Genomic DNA, 15,158 nt, shown 5'->3' on the forward strand with positions numbered 1-15,158 from the left:
GAAATGCCAATGCCATAAGTCCCCAACATTCTAGATTATTTTTGAAAACTTTTAAAAGTGCTTTTTAAAGCTTCAATTACAAAAGAAACTGAGCACTCATGTTATAAGACCATAAGACCATAAGACACAGGAGTGGAAGTAAGGCCATTCGGCCCATCGAGTCCACTCCGCCATTCAATCATGGCTGATGCGCATTTCAGCTCCACTTTCCAGCGTTCTCCCCGTAGCCCTTAATTCCTCGAGACAACAAGAATCTATCAATCTCGGCCTTGAAGACATTTAGCGTCCCGGCTTCCACTGCACTCCGTGGCAATGAATTCCACAGGCCCACCACTCTCTGGCTGAAGAAATGTCTCCGCATTTCTGTTCTGAAATGACCCCCTCTAATTCTAAGGCTGTGTCCACGGGTCCTAGTCTCCTCGTTTAACTGAAACAATTTCCTAGCATCCACCTTTTCCAAGCCATGTATTATTTTGTACGTCTCTATTAAGTCTCCCCTTAATCTTCTAAACTCCAACGAATACAATCCCAGTATCCTCAGCTGTTCCTCATATGTTAAAATTATACTAATTTGTTAACTTTGAACTTGCATGTATCACACAAGTTCAGAAATCATTCGCAACTGGAAACATTAATTCTGCTCTCTTTCACCAGAGATGCTGCTAAATCTGACTTTTTCCAGCAATTTGTTTGTATTTCCTTCCACTCCTGTCCGAAATGATTTGCATTGCTTAAATTGTATTTGTGCTGTTATCTCACCCAAACAAATACTTAAATCTAAGTTACTGCAGGTTGTATATAAAAGTCTGTTCAGTATGAATCATGCAATGAACTCATCAACTGAAATCTCAAGTTTGTATGGGGATTGCTGCTTGAAATTTAAATTTGTTTTATCCTTGAAGTGTTGTGACCGTTCTCTGGATTTATTATTGTGTTTGACTGTACGGCATAATAGAGTTGTTCATCATTTTCTCATGTTCTCAGAGTTACAGACATGACCACACGACTGTTTAACTTTTCTTTTACTATAGTCACATTGAACAGACCACAACATGGCAAGACCCAAGAAAGCCCATGTCTGTATTAAATTCGACTACTCCTGCCAGCACAGTATCCCTGCAACAGAACCTAATGAATACAACATCTTCAGGTAAGCAGAGAAAAACCGTGTGGAAAGTGGGAGTGTGGGTGGTGAAATTAGTGGTGAAGAAACATTTGTAAACCCAATTCACAACCTCTTTCCAAATATTTTTATTAATTTTATGCACTTCACTTGTCTAGGCTTTGATTTGAAAGGAAGTGCAGCCTTGCAAAGTAGGAGCAATTGCAGAAATTAGTCATGTATTTCCCTCTTGACTATGTCATTGACTCACATAGTGAAAGGCTTTAGTTTGTCCATTTGTTCTCTTACCAGAATATAATTCTCCAGCCTTTGTAGCACTGCCATAAACATCTAGCCCATTCATTATGTTATTTAATGTGGAAGGGTGTGCTTATATATCAATGTAGTAAATAGTAACAGTAAAATACCCAGTGCAGCAATAATCACTTCTATCACTTCAGCATTTCTACGAAGTGCAAATGCACAAGAGCCTGAAATGTTGAATCTATTGTTTGAATAGTTGAGATTGAGTTGATTTCAGAGATACTCACTCTGTTCCTTCAAATATTTAAGACAACAGAGTTTCCAGTGACTGAGAGCCCAGAAGAAAAGCGCCATTGTAAAATTAAATGGAAGAAACATAAGAAAGAGGAAGATTTTTCTTTAAAGTACAGGCATGTGAAGCTATCAAACATAGTGCAGTAGTTGGTGATTGAAGCAGAGTCCTTGTCAGTGTTTATGAACAGGCTGGATACATGGTTCAAAGAAAAGAGACTTAAAAGGCATGGAAACAAATTGGGAGTCAGGGAAAAAACCACTATTCATGACAGATGAGTTCCAACATGAGCTGGTTATAGGAACTGAATGTACTGTTTGGGTGGTTGTTCTATACAGGTAATTCAGTTTTAAACCTGAAATATTTTAACACCTGACTTTTGCTTAAAATTAAAGACCACTTTGATATTATTTTCAAAGAAAGGTTATGGGCTATGTTTCTGGAATTCTTTGTGTGGTAATCGTTCAGATTTATGTCAGTGTATGGTTATTCATTTCAAAAAAAGTGCCTAATTGTTATTTTAAACATTGGTTTGCTGAATGAATCATTAATTTTGGTTTGCCTTTTGCATAGGCTCAGTATACTGCTCAGTTTTAGTGAAATATAATCAGACTTATTTTACTATTACATCCTCATTGGCTGCAACCTCTTTATACTGAACAAAACTACTGAAATAAATTCAATCTCTTCATTACAGAAAGATTGATTCATTTGTCAATAGCTACCATCACCGAGACAACGAATTGAATCACTGCAAACATTTTCATTGTTTAAGTAATCAGTTTGATCCAAATACCCACGGCATTACATATATCTTTCTTTTAGAATTGTTTTAGCAAATATATAATGTTAGTGACAAAGGAAAAGCATTACCAGATTACTGATCACAGAATTGGTAATAGTAGGATGACACAATGGTTCAGTGGTTAGCACTGCTCTCTCTCAGCATCAGGGTATCAGGTTCGATTCCAGCCTTAGGTGACTGTCTGTCTGTGTGGAGTTTGCACATTCTCCCCATGTCTGCGTGGGTTTCTTCCGTGTGCTCCGGTTTCCTCCCACAATCAAAGATGTGCAGGTCAGGTGAATTGGCTATGCTAAATTGCCCATAGTGTAAGGTGCATTAGTCAGAGGGAAATGGGTCTGGGTGGATTACTCTTCGCAGGGTCGGTGTGGACTGGCTGGGCCGAAGGGCCTGTTTCCATATTGTAGGGAATCTAATCTACAGAAATAAACCATTCAGCCGATCATGCCTACACCATATTTACCTAGTGCTAATCTTTTGCCTTTCCCCACATCCCTGCACTCCACTTCTATCCAAAGTCACCAGTGCCCTGTTAAATGCTTCAATGGAACCTGCCTCCTTCACATTTCTAAGGTAGACAGGCAGAAGGCTGGAAGGACACTGCTAGCTAGGCAGCATCAGGAGGTGAAAGTGAAGACTGCAGATGCTAGAGATTAAAGTAGTGTGTGTGGTGCTGGAAAAGCACAGCAGGTCAGGTAGCATCAAAGGAGCAGAAAAATCGACATTTCGGGCAAAAGTCCTTGAAGGTCCTTTTCCAGCACCCCACACTCTAGCAGCAGGAGGTGGAGAAGTCAGTGATTTGGGTGTAACCCTTCTGGACATTTTCAGGCGACATTCCACACCATAGCCACTCATGTTGTGAAAACCGTTTTGTTTTTTGCTCACATCGACCTTGTTTCATTTGTTTCTCACTTTAAAACTATTCTGTCTTGTTCTACCTTGATCAATTTGCCCATTTTTTTCTTGGCTCTCAAAAGCACACTTGTAGGTGGTCAGGTACCCGAGATCATTAACACTTCTGACTGCTCTTGAGTCTCTAGCTTCTCTCAAGTAATTAATTTGTCCCTTACTACTATTCGTGTCTTTAACCCCCTACCCCAATCTTCATGCCCTCCTCTCTCCACCTTTTGATTTTCTCTGTCTTAATTCTTTTCGTCTGCTCATTGCTTTTGTTCATATTTGCTTGTCATTTCAAAAATATTGTTTCAAGGGTTTTTGAGAAGAGCGGGAGATCTCATTGCTAGTCAGTCTTGATCGTTGTACTTTTATAGATGCTTGCAGTAAACATATTCTGTGCCAATCTTGTAGTGATGCTCAGAGTTTTGAAATATGGTCACTTCCCAATCAGTTAGTTCAAAACAGGTTTTCCTAATCCAGTTGATTTTCTTTCCATTTCAGGTTTTGCATCTGAGTGTATTTCATTGGATGCAGGCATTGTTGGCAAAGTCAGCACTTATCACCATCTGTAGTTGCCCTTGAACCATGTGGCTTGCTCGGGCATTTCACAGGGCACTTACAAGTTAACTGTAAGTTAACAAGTGGGTCCAGAGTTGCATATAGGCCAGAGTAAAGATGACAGATTTCCTTCCTTAATATAAGTGAACCAGATGGGTTTTTTAAACAAATTTCACAACAGTTTAATGATCGCAATTACTAGGACTAGCTTTCAATTGATATTTAAGGATTTTAAATTCCATTCAAGTGGCTACCATGGTGGGATTTGAACCAATGTTCCCAGACCATTACCTTGTGTCTCATGATTACCAATCCAGTGAAATGGCCACTATGCTATCACTTCCCCATTTTCACATGATTGGAAATAAAGACTTCTGTTAAATTGTTGGCGTGTTTTTAATTCATTCACAGGATGAGGGTGTGGCTGACTTCGTCACCATTTATGCCCATCCTAGGAAGCAGTTCAAAATCATGGGTCTGGAATCACATATAGTCCAGACCACATAAAGATGACCGTTTCCTTCCCTAAAAGATGTGTGAATCAGGTAGGGTTTTCTGACCATCAAAAATGGATTCAGTCATTGTTACACTCCTAATCCCAGATTTTGTTTAAAATTCAAATTCCACCAACTGCTATAGTAGGATTTGAACCCAGGTCCTCGGAACATTACCAGTGGTCTCTTGATTAACAGTCCAGTGATAATACCACTAGACTATCGCCTCTCTTGTGTAGTAGATTGTGTGGTCGAAAAGCAAATTGGGCCATGTCGCTACTACAATCTTTTGCAAAACCTAAAAGAATAATATCCATTAGTAAATTTAAAGTTCATGAATATTAGATCATGGTATTTGATGCCTAGTTGCTGCAGGGATACAATAATTCTGATGCACAATTGATAGAGCCCCACTCACTCTCAGCACCATTTACTGTTATATAGTCAGCATTTAATGACAACTGTGTCTACATTGCACCTAAGGGTACAGACGATATTTATCATTGATTAATGTTTGGCTTTTCTGTACCTCAGTCTCCAAAACCTTTAATTCACAGATCTGAAATTCCCCACCTTGTTCCCACAAATCTTCTCAGATTTTAATTTTTGACTATTTCCCCATTCCTTCATGTTGGTTCTATTGTCCCACTCTATAATCTTGCTTGACTTAAAAGTAAAATTCATGGTATTTGTCACATGCAATGTCACTGAAAATTGTCTATTACGAAGGAGAAGGCTGCTCAGGATGTAGAACTTCGGTCAGCACATCTTGAAGAGAAGACACAAGATGGGAAGTGCAAGTGTGGGGCACTTGTATGAAATTGTTATGGTAACAGATGGAGCTGGATAAGGGTGTGAAAGAGTGAACTTTACCCAGAAGTTGAAAATGAATTGAGAGAAGAAATATTATAAATTGTTTCCGTGGTCATTGGCTGAGGGTGAATAAATTCATAACTGGACACAGAATTGATAAGTTGCACATTAAATAGAAAATGAAAAATCTCCCATTTGAATTAACTCACTTGGTAAAAGTCTTTTTCCTGGAGTAAGGGAGTCCAGAACTAGAGGGCATAGGTTTAGGGTGAGAGGGGAAAGATATAAAAGAGACCTAAGGGGCAACTTTTCCACGCAGCGGGTGATAAGTGTATGGAATGGGCTGCTAGAGGAAGTGGTGGAGGCTGGTACAATTGCAAGATTTAAAAGGCATCTGAATGGGTATATGAATAGGAAAGGTTTGGAGGGGTATGGGTCGATTGCTGGCAGGTTGGGCTAGATTGAGTTGGGATATCTGGTATGCATGGATGAGTTGGATTGAAGGGTCTGTTTCCATGCTGAATATTTCTATGACTCTATAGGATCTGGGCAGGGAGACAGAAGGGAAACTTGGGTATGATTATTCATTAGGGAAGACTAGAGGGAAATGTTTAAGTGCGCATGTGTTGCAACAAGCTTCTTTAAAGAGCATGTGTCATTTTAAATCCAATGTTCTGACAAAAGATCATCAACCTGAATTTATCTGACAAAGAACTCTGCTAGAGATTGGGTTGTTTGTCAATAAAAATGTACCTGTCTCCATCCCTGTGTTGCACCTTATTGCTGTTCTCATGTTTTTTTTATTGTAAAGCGCACCTGGACATTGACAGTATAAATTGTGAGTCGTACAGCAACTTGCGTTGTCTGTACTCATTACAACGGTTTATGGATTTAAGTTGGGCGAATTGAGGGTAGCCTATGGAACAATATGATTTGTTTGTGGAGAAAGCATTTGTAAGAAAAGCACAATTAATTTTTAGGAAAATTCATTTTCCTAAATTTGTTTCACTTTTTGATGCTTCCGGCTCTTCCGGTATTTTCCTCTTCCTTTATTATTAAATAGCTGCTTAGATTAGATTACTTAGTGTGGAAACAGGCCCTTCGGCCCAACAAGTCCACACCGACCCACTGAAGCGCAACCCACCTAGACCCATTCCCCTATGTTTACCCCTGCCCCTAACACTACAGGCAATTTAGCATGGCCAATTCACCTAACCTGCACGTTTTTGGACTATGGGAGGAAACCGGAGCACCCGGAGGAAACCCATGCGGACACTGGGAGAATGTGCAAACTCCACACAGTCAGTCACCTGAGGCGGCAATTGGACCCGGGTCTCTGGTGCTGAGAGGCAGCAGTGCTAATCACTGTGCCACCGTGCTGCCCCAAATGCTTAAAGGATGTCATTTTTTTTTTCCCCTGTTAACCTGTGTGCATCCCATAATCTGAAAGCCTCAATAATTCCCTTGGATGTAGGCTTTCGTTGGTGTCTCTAATTATGTCAATTTTTTGATTAATTACTGTTTACCTTCTGTGGAACATTTTGCCCCCTCACCCCCCACCCCCCAAAGTTTGAAATCCCCTCATAGATTTCTCTTTCTCATCCTCTCCCACTTACACTTTCTGTTTGAGCTGTTTTTACAGAGATGATGATGAAAATAGTCCTTCAGCAATTGAGTATTTGTTGTTTGCTTGAAGAATTGAATTTCAAGACTTCTGTTGAGTAAAGATGACCATGTTTTTATCACTTAATGGCACGCTTTGAATTGGAATGCAGTTTGATGTTTGCAGAATCTGGCATGAAGTGAACCCAGGTTATCTAAGTGCCTTCATAGTGGACCGTGCTCCTGGTTTTCACAGAGCAGCAGAGTATTGGTTTTCATTTATTATGTTTCTTACAGGGTCTCAATTGTGATAGCAGGTTAGATCCCTGCTGTTTAAATAAGAAAATACAGGTTGTTCTTACAGCTATTAGTGGCCAGATTCAGAATGTTACATTTCATGAATGATCTCAATAAGCAGATCGGTTGGGAGTGAAATTTTAGTATATTGAAATTTAAAAAGGTGCAACAGTTTTCTATAGTCCTTGAATTTATCCGATGAAGAACTCTGCTAGAGATTGGGTTGTTTGTCAATAAAAATGTACCTGTCTCCATCCCTGTGTTGCACCTTATTGCTGTTCTCATGTTTTTTTATTGTAAAGCGCACCTGGACATTGACAGTATAAATTGTGAGTCGTACAGCAACTTGCGTTGTCTATACTCATTACAATGGCTTATGGATTTAAGTTGACCGAATTGAGGGTAGGCTATGGAACAATATGATTTGTTTGTGGAGAAAGCATTTGTAAGAAAAGCACACTTAATTTTTAGGAAAATTCATTTTCAGGTTGGAGGGGATTGAAACTTTATTAAATAATACTTAGGCAAATGCCCATTTTAGCAATTTAGTTACAATTAACCAATTAATATTCGTGACCAATTTACATTTATACTAAAACAAAATGCTATAGATGCTGCAAATCCAAAATGGAAGTAGAAAATACTGAAAAGGGTCAATTGCCAAGGTAGAAACTGCAGAGTGGGAAACAGCGTTAACATTTCGGGTTGTGATCTATCCTCAGAACTGGGGAGCAAGTGACTTTAAACTAGTGAGAGGGAAAAGGGTGAAGAAACCGAAAGCTTGGTGATTGGATGAAGGCTAGGATGTATCAAGTGATAAAGGTTTCATTCTACAAGGCCAATTGGAATGGTCCAGGGATAAGTAAACATTTTAAACATTATCCCTAATAGATGTCATCCAAATGCAAAGCGAAGGAAAATCAAGAAATGACAGACAGAAAGCCAAGCCAACAAAACAAAACAATGTCGGAGAAGAACTTAAATTTGAGTTCCTAAAATGCCCAACCAAGAGATTAGATGCTCTTTCTTGAACTTGTGTTGAGTTTCATTAGGGGTGTGGCAGGCTGAAGACAGGTCAGAGGGGAGCAAAGTGAATAAATTTCTTAAGTTGACTTTAGACTTGGAGTCAGGCTTCTGTAAAGTGTTCTCTAAAGTGGCAATGCTATCTGCATTTAGTCTCTTCACTGTAGAAAGGATTCCCTTGTAAAATGAGTAAAGTATATTAAATTGAAAGTGTTTGAGCAAATTGCTGTTCCATTTGTAAGGAGTCCTTGGACAGTGAGAAGTGAACAAAGTTATTGCACCACCTGTATTTGCGTGGGAAGTTTTAGGAAGAAAGGCAGGGGGTATAAGGGGTGATTAAGCAGCAGAACAATGTATTGGAAATGGAATAATCTGTTCCCCCTGCTGAAAGGGAAGGCAAAGATGTTTGGTGGCTTCACTGTTGCGGTCATGTTGGAAATGGACCTGGTGAAAATGGAGGCTCATGGAGTAAAAGGCAAGAATCAGGGGAACCTTATGATTTTGACTTGGAGGGAGAGAGTTAGAATAGAAGTGCACTAAATATATCCGATACAGAGGGCTCCATCAACTCAGCAGAGTGAGCTGACTGCTTGTGGGTAGAAACTTTGATTGAAGATATAAAGAAAGTAGTAATGGGACTGCGATTATGGGTAGGATCAGTTTTGCTGTTTATGGTAGTAGCACCTTGAGTGGCCCATTTATGTTTGATTGACAATTGGAATATATGTGTATTAACACTTATGAGGTTCCCTCACAAACTGAAAACTGTGGAAATTAATTTCAACCAAACTGAGTGTCACTGAACAACAAATGATTCCAACAAAAACCATTTCAGAAGAAGGGTCACTGGACTTAAAACGTTAACTCTGATTTCACACTACAGATGCTGCCAGACCCTCTGACATTTCCCAGTAATTTCTGGTTTCCAATGTGAAGGATAGGTCTCTGTCTATAGGCTGGCCAGTCTTGTCTTGTTGCTGGGAAAATTACTCCACTCAACATTGAGATAAATGATTAACTGGTTTGAGAAGAGCACAGATTAATCAGTGATATTCAGTATTGTTTTGTAAAGAGTAGTTGGTCTCTTATTATCTTAATTAAAACTTTTGTTGAAGTAACAAGGGGGTATTGTTGAAACTCTCAATAGATGTGATCTATGTGAATTTATTCTGGCATCTGACAAAATCCTAAGCAGCAGACGATTGAAAAATTAAGATGTGGTGGTGCTGGTATTGGACTGGAGTGGACAATGTTAAAAATCATACAACACCAGGTTATTGTCCAGCAGGTTTATTTGAAAGTACAAGCTTTTGGAGCACTGCTCCATCATTAAATAGCTAGCTACCTGATGAAGGAGCAGTGCTTCAAAAGCTTGTATGTTCAAATGAACATGTTGGACTATAACCTGGTATTGTATGATTTTTAATTTTGAGAAATCAAACCACTGAACAGAATATGGTGAGTCGGAACCATAATTAACTCTGACAGGAAGCAAAGGGTAATAGTCGGTGTATATTTTCTTGAATAGAAAGTGGGTTCCATTCGTGTTCCACAGGGCTCAGTTTTGGTTCCCTTACTATTTGGTATGTATTAATAATTTAGAATGATCTATGGGAGGCATAATTTGGAAATTTGCAAATGACACAAAAAACGTCCGGTTCGTTGATAGTGAAGAGGATGCCTTTGACTACAGGATGATGCCAAAGCTTTGCTTGAGTGAGCAGAAAAGTGGCAAGTGGTATCCAATGCTGAAAAATATGATTTTATACAAGAGGAGAGGGCAAACCAAGAAAGACAATACACAATAAACAGAGTGTAAAGCGGAGTAGAGGAAATGAGACACCTTGGAATGTGTCCACAGGTTCCTGAAGGTGTCAGAACAGGTAGATAATGTAGTAAAGATGATGCATGGGATGTTTTCTTTCATTGGGCAAGCTATTAAATGCAAAAGAAGGAATGAAATTTGGAATGATGTAAGACACTGAGTGGGGCACAGTTGGATGTTTGTGTACATATCTAGTCACCACATCAGGAAGGTCAAAATTACAATGGGGAGAGTGCTGAGGAGATTTTCAACAATATTGTCAGCACTTGTATGTGTACAAGGAAATACTGGATAGGCTAGAGTTGTTTACCTTACAATAGTAGAGGCTAAAGATGATGTAGCCAAGGTGTGCAAAATAATGAGAACTTGGGTAGAGTGGACAGGAAGATCTGCTACAGAGAGGTTAATCAGCAGGGACGCAGAATTAAGGTGATTTTGTAGAAGGACTAGAAGGAGCATGAGAGAAGAAAAACTTTTCCCAGAAGATGGATGATGGGTTGAAATTGTTGCCCAGTATGGTGGTTGAGACAGAAGCCCTCAACTCATTTAAAAGGAACTTGGAACTGTACCTAAGTGTAATACCTGCTAAGCTATGGATGAGGTACTGGATGGCGAGACTAGATTGGGTGACAAGCCTGTGCTGACAAGATAGGCTGAAGAATCTCTTTATGCCATAACATTTCTATGGTTCTATGGTGTAGCTAGTCATTGGCAATTTTATAAGTACAACATTCAAATTGCAATTTGAAGATAGCTATTCCTTGGTATCTAATCTGTCTTTGAATCATCTCCAGAAGGAGTAGGAAAGATACCAGTGGGTTAGTTCTGAAGCTCAAACCTGTTGCATGGAAATTCACTGTGTAGCTGGTGGATTCTGTACTTAGTGGAATTCCATTCATATGCCACGAATGAGAAGAAATCCTAACTTCCATTGCAATATGTTCCTACATTATCTACAAATTTGAAGATTACTACATCTTCCCTGATGCTTTGTTCTGTGGAACAGGGTTACCTACTAGTGAGTGAGTATTGACAAGTTCAATTGAATGTCCTCACAATAGCAGACTCAGTTACTTTAGTGCAGACTACTAATTATTGGACTTCTCTGTTGTTTTTATATAGCTCATCTGGATAAACTAGCCAACAATTTGGGTTTGTGCATCCTGTACTCGCGCAATATTCTTTTTGGGATGCTTTGGTGGAGGGCTAGTTGTAACTTAGTGCTATTTGCTCAAAGAACTGAGGGCATTGGATTTTTCCTAAGTTCACAAATGACTATCATTTTCCTATTCTGCTGATATTAAGAATGGAGGTATTTTGGAGCAGCACTTGGATGCGCATTGATATTTGTGACACCTATAAAAAGTCCACAAAGCTTAGGTGAAAAAAATGAGCTGAGAGTTTTCCTGTGCAGTAATATTACCTTGACAACATTTTTTATAACCAATTTCTAATTAACATATTTTTTTCTCTTCTAAAAAAAATCAAGCCTCTCTCCCTCCCCTCCCCTCCCTCCCCCTTCCCCCCCCCTCCCTTCCCCCCCCCTCCCTTCCCCCCCCCTCCCTTCCCCCCCCCTCCCTTCCCCCCCCCCCCTCCCTTCCCCCCCCCCTCCCTTCCTTCCCCCCCCCTCCCCCCCTCCCTCCCCCCCCTCCCTCCCCCCTCCCCCCCCCTCCCTTCCCCCCCTCCCCCCCTCCCTCCCCCCCCCCCCCCCCCTCCCTTCCCTCCCCCCCCCCCCCTCCTCCTCTGCAGTCTCAGTCACTTAAACACAGAGGGAGGGCATTTAATGGGTTCGCAACTTCCTCACTGACCAGAACAGTTATGGGTCACCAATTCCTTTTGTAGGTTCTTTGTTTTCTCATTCTCTGACTCCTTCCCAAGTTGTGATGAGTCCACCATTTGGTGTCTTGTCAAATAACGCAGCTAAGTTGATATTTCCCTATGTAGGAGAATCAAAGGAGAGATAACATCTCTACTTGCACAATATGTTATTGTATTGTGCTTATTGAAAGGACAAGATTTGACAGAGGGCTTAAGCCATCAGTTTCTTCCTCCACTTTTAAAAAAAACTGTCTGGGGAAATGAGCAGTTATTACACTTCCTCAGTGTTCCTTTGTGGAGTAACTGGGGATATATTTGAATCTGTTCTTCCAGTCCCCTGGGGCTCATTCACTGGCTGCATCTGAATTGAATATTGCAAGTCTCAAAACTGTATAAAAATTAATTCCAGCAAGATTACGCTTTAGTAATTTGCCCTATACAGTTACAGGCAAGGGCTTTGCATAAATACGCAAGTTAAAAGATTTAGTTTTTTTTAAATGTCAAAACAAATTTATACTTATTCTTTTTCAGTATTGTTTTCTGATAGTCATGTAACTGTTGAGCTTGCAATATTTCACTTTTAGCAGCCCACCATAAATTCCTTTACTTTTTGTTCAGGCCCACTTCCCGATGGCTGGGAGCAAGGCATTACCCCTGATGGGGAGATTTACTACATAAACCACAAAAACAAGACCACCTCTTGGTTGGACCCAAGGCTTGATCCTCGTTATGGTAAGTGAGCCTTTGTTGCAGGTAATGCTTGACTTGTTTTTTAGCTGTCCAGCCAAACTTTGTAGTATTCCTTGTGGAAATTTTTTAACTTGAGCAGCTTGCTGTGTGTTGTTGTGTTAGTCTCCGACTGGCGACTGGCGGGAGCTAAATCAAAACAGTGTGCAGATCACTGAGCAGGTCAGGCTGGGGGGACAGAAACTCTTTGAAGTTTAACAAGTGTTGACCTAGGACCATTATGGTTTCCAAACTGAAGATTAGCTTTAACTCTTCCTTTGCCACAAGTATTAAGTTTGTAATAACACGTGTGTTTTTCATTTCATTAATTTGTCATACCTTTCCTGTATAAGTTAATAAATATTGCAAAAGAATGAATACATATTCTAGGTTTAATTCTTGGCAGTTGTTTGGCTTCTTTGATTCCCAAATTATCAATAGTGTTTAATGTCTGTTCAATTGCATGTCCCTTCAGAGGCAGTAACTATAAGAACTGTTGGAATATTGTAGAAAATTATCTTCCTGAAATGAGGTTGGTTAGCTGTTGAAGTGCATTTGTTTGCTTTAGAGAACTGTTTACAGCACCTTTATGTGCTCATGCGGATTTTTGTCCTGCTTTCCCTGTGTGGGCCCACCGTTTGCAAGTCTGCACATAGCATTGCCAAAGTATCCCAGACAGGCTTAAGTGTGTGCCAGGACTTTCTTTGCGGTCAGGCACTTAATCTCTTCCAGGCCTTTTGAGTCAAAGAGCTCAAGTGTAACTGAAGGCAAAGCAAGGTTGGGGGTGGGGGCTTGCATGTGTGCTGATGCAGACTAGATCTAAAACAAAGCTAAATAGAGACAAGCTGTTAGTTGTATTGAACTTAAAAGAGTTTTCCTCTTGCATGTGAGGTCAGGGCCATTATATTGTGGTTTTCGTTTATTTTGTTCTGCAAGCCAAGAACATTTTAAGTTGTTAACCTTCATTGGCAGCTTGAGTGCACATTGTACAACCAGAATGGGTTTTTTTTGTATCGTTGGGTTTGTTTTTACTGATCCATAGTTACTAGGTGTCGTTTATAATGGCCAGAATTGGGTGAAATATATACTGTGGTTCTGGAGGAACACTGTTTGCACGCAGTCCTACAAAACTGATAAAATATTGATCCTCTTTTTAATGCTCTTGTTGACTGTTATTGGAAGCAACATATTGTTTTTCTAACACAATTAAAGCAGGATGACAGGATATGAAGTAGCCCACCATATTGAATGTGGAATATTGAATAGGAAAGCAGTGATTCTGTGACAGCGCAGATCTGATCATAGAATTCCTACAATCTGGAAGCAGGCCATTCAGCCTATTGAGTCCATGCCGATGCTCCAAAGAGCATCCCACCCAAACCCAACCCCCTATTCTAGCCCTGTTATCCTTCATTTCCCATGACTAACCCACTTAGCTTGCACATCTGGTGAAATGTATCGCAATTTCCTAAATTTAGGAATCAAACTATAAAGTTTCTGCTTTGGATGCAGATGTCTTATAATTCTCATTGAAAACCTGCCCCATAATACAAACTTCATCTGGTTTCTGCTTAAATGGGCCATATCGTCAAATGCAAAACCAGCCTGGATTTTGTGTAACTGGATAATGTATTTTTAAAAAATTAACTTTAAATTTTTTAACTTCATATCCTTAAACTGAAACATTGTGATCACTGTGCCACCGTGCTGCCCCGAAAGTGATAGAGGGTAGTGCATCGACATTTTTTGACACTACAAATGCAAGATGTAAGGAGGAAATAAGGAGGTTGCCGAGGGATATAAACATGTTAAGTGAGGGGAAACATTGTCAGATTTTACAACCATGGAAACAAAACCAACTGCGTACTTGTTTCTGTTACTTATTAATCCCAGTGAGAAACAAAACATTAGTTTTTTTTTAACTTGTACACCATTGTATTTGCAAAAGATGAAATATGAGGTAACAATATAACTGAAGCATTCATGGGAAGAAAGTGGAATATGTAGTGTTATTTAAATGGAATGCTTCTGTGCAATTGTTAGCTGTAGTTTTTTTTATTGGAATGAGAAAAGTACTTCAAACCTTCTGACTGCTCTTACAGATTTGCAAGCTAAATGGTTAGTTTTAAGAGATGTGCAGGTCAGGTGGATTGGCTATGCTAAATTGCCCATTGTGCCCAGGGATGTGCAGACTTGGTGGATTAGCCATGGGAGGTGCAGGGCACAAGGGTAGGGTAAGGAATGGGATGCTGTTTGGAGGGTCGGTGTGGATTTGATGGGCCAAATGGCTTGCTTCCACATTGTAGGGTTTCTATTCTATGAAATGATTGTCATAGACTCAGAGTTATATAGTATGGAGACAGAACCTTCCGTCTAGCTCCTCAATGCCAACCAAATATTATAAATTAATCTAGCCCCATTTGCCAGCCCTTGTCTTGTATCCCTCCTAAACCCTTCCTATTTGTATACCCATCCTGAGGCTTTTTAAATGCTGTAATTGTACCGGCCTCCTCCACTTCCTCTAGCAGCTCATTTCATACATGCACCACCTTCTGGGCGAAAAAGTCTCCACTTAGGTGCCTTTTAAATCTTTCTGTTCTCGCCCTAAACCTATGTCCTCCAGTTCTGGACACACTTGTTCCAGG

The 15,158-nt window shown here is 40.0% G+C and overlaps 1 protein-coding gene across 2 annotated transcripts in view; it reads left to right on the forward strand.

The window, feature by feature from the left end:
- The window catches only part of yap1 (Yes1 associated transcriptional regulator), a 131,299-nt gene that overhangs the window by 87,167 nt on the left and 28,974 nt on the right, over positions 1 to 15,158 (forward strand). Inside the window, exons 2-3 of one of the 2 annotated variants that reach the window (XM_043691120.2) lie at positions 1,032 to 1,150; positions 12,406 to 12,519. In XM_043691120.2, coding sequence (XP_043547055.1) covers positions 1,032 to 1,150; positions 12,406 to 12,519 — 233 coding nt within the window. The remainder of the gene's footprint in view (positions 1 to 1,031; positions 1,151 to 12,405; positions 12,520 to 15,158) is intronic. The other variant, XM_043691121.2, reaches the window with a different exon arrangement.

Source organism: Chiloscyllium plagiosum, unplaced genomic scaffold (assembly GCF_037043375.1).
Source record: "Chiloscyllium plagiosum isolate Xiang-an unplaced genomic scaffold, Cpla_swu_hap1 HiC_scaffold_6, whole genome shotgun sequence".
NCBI lineage: Eukaryota > Metazoa > Chordata > Chondrichthyes > Orectolobiformes > Hemiscylliidae > Chiloscyllium > Chiloscyllium plagiosum.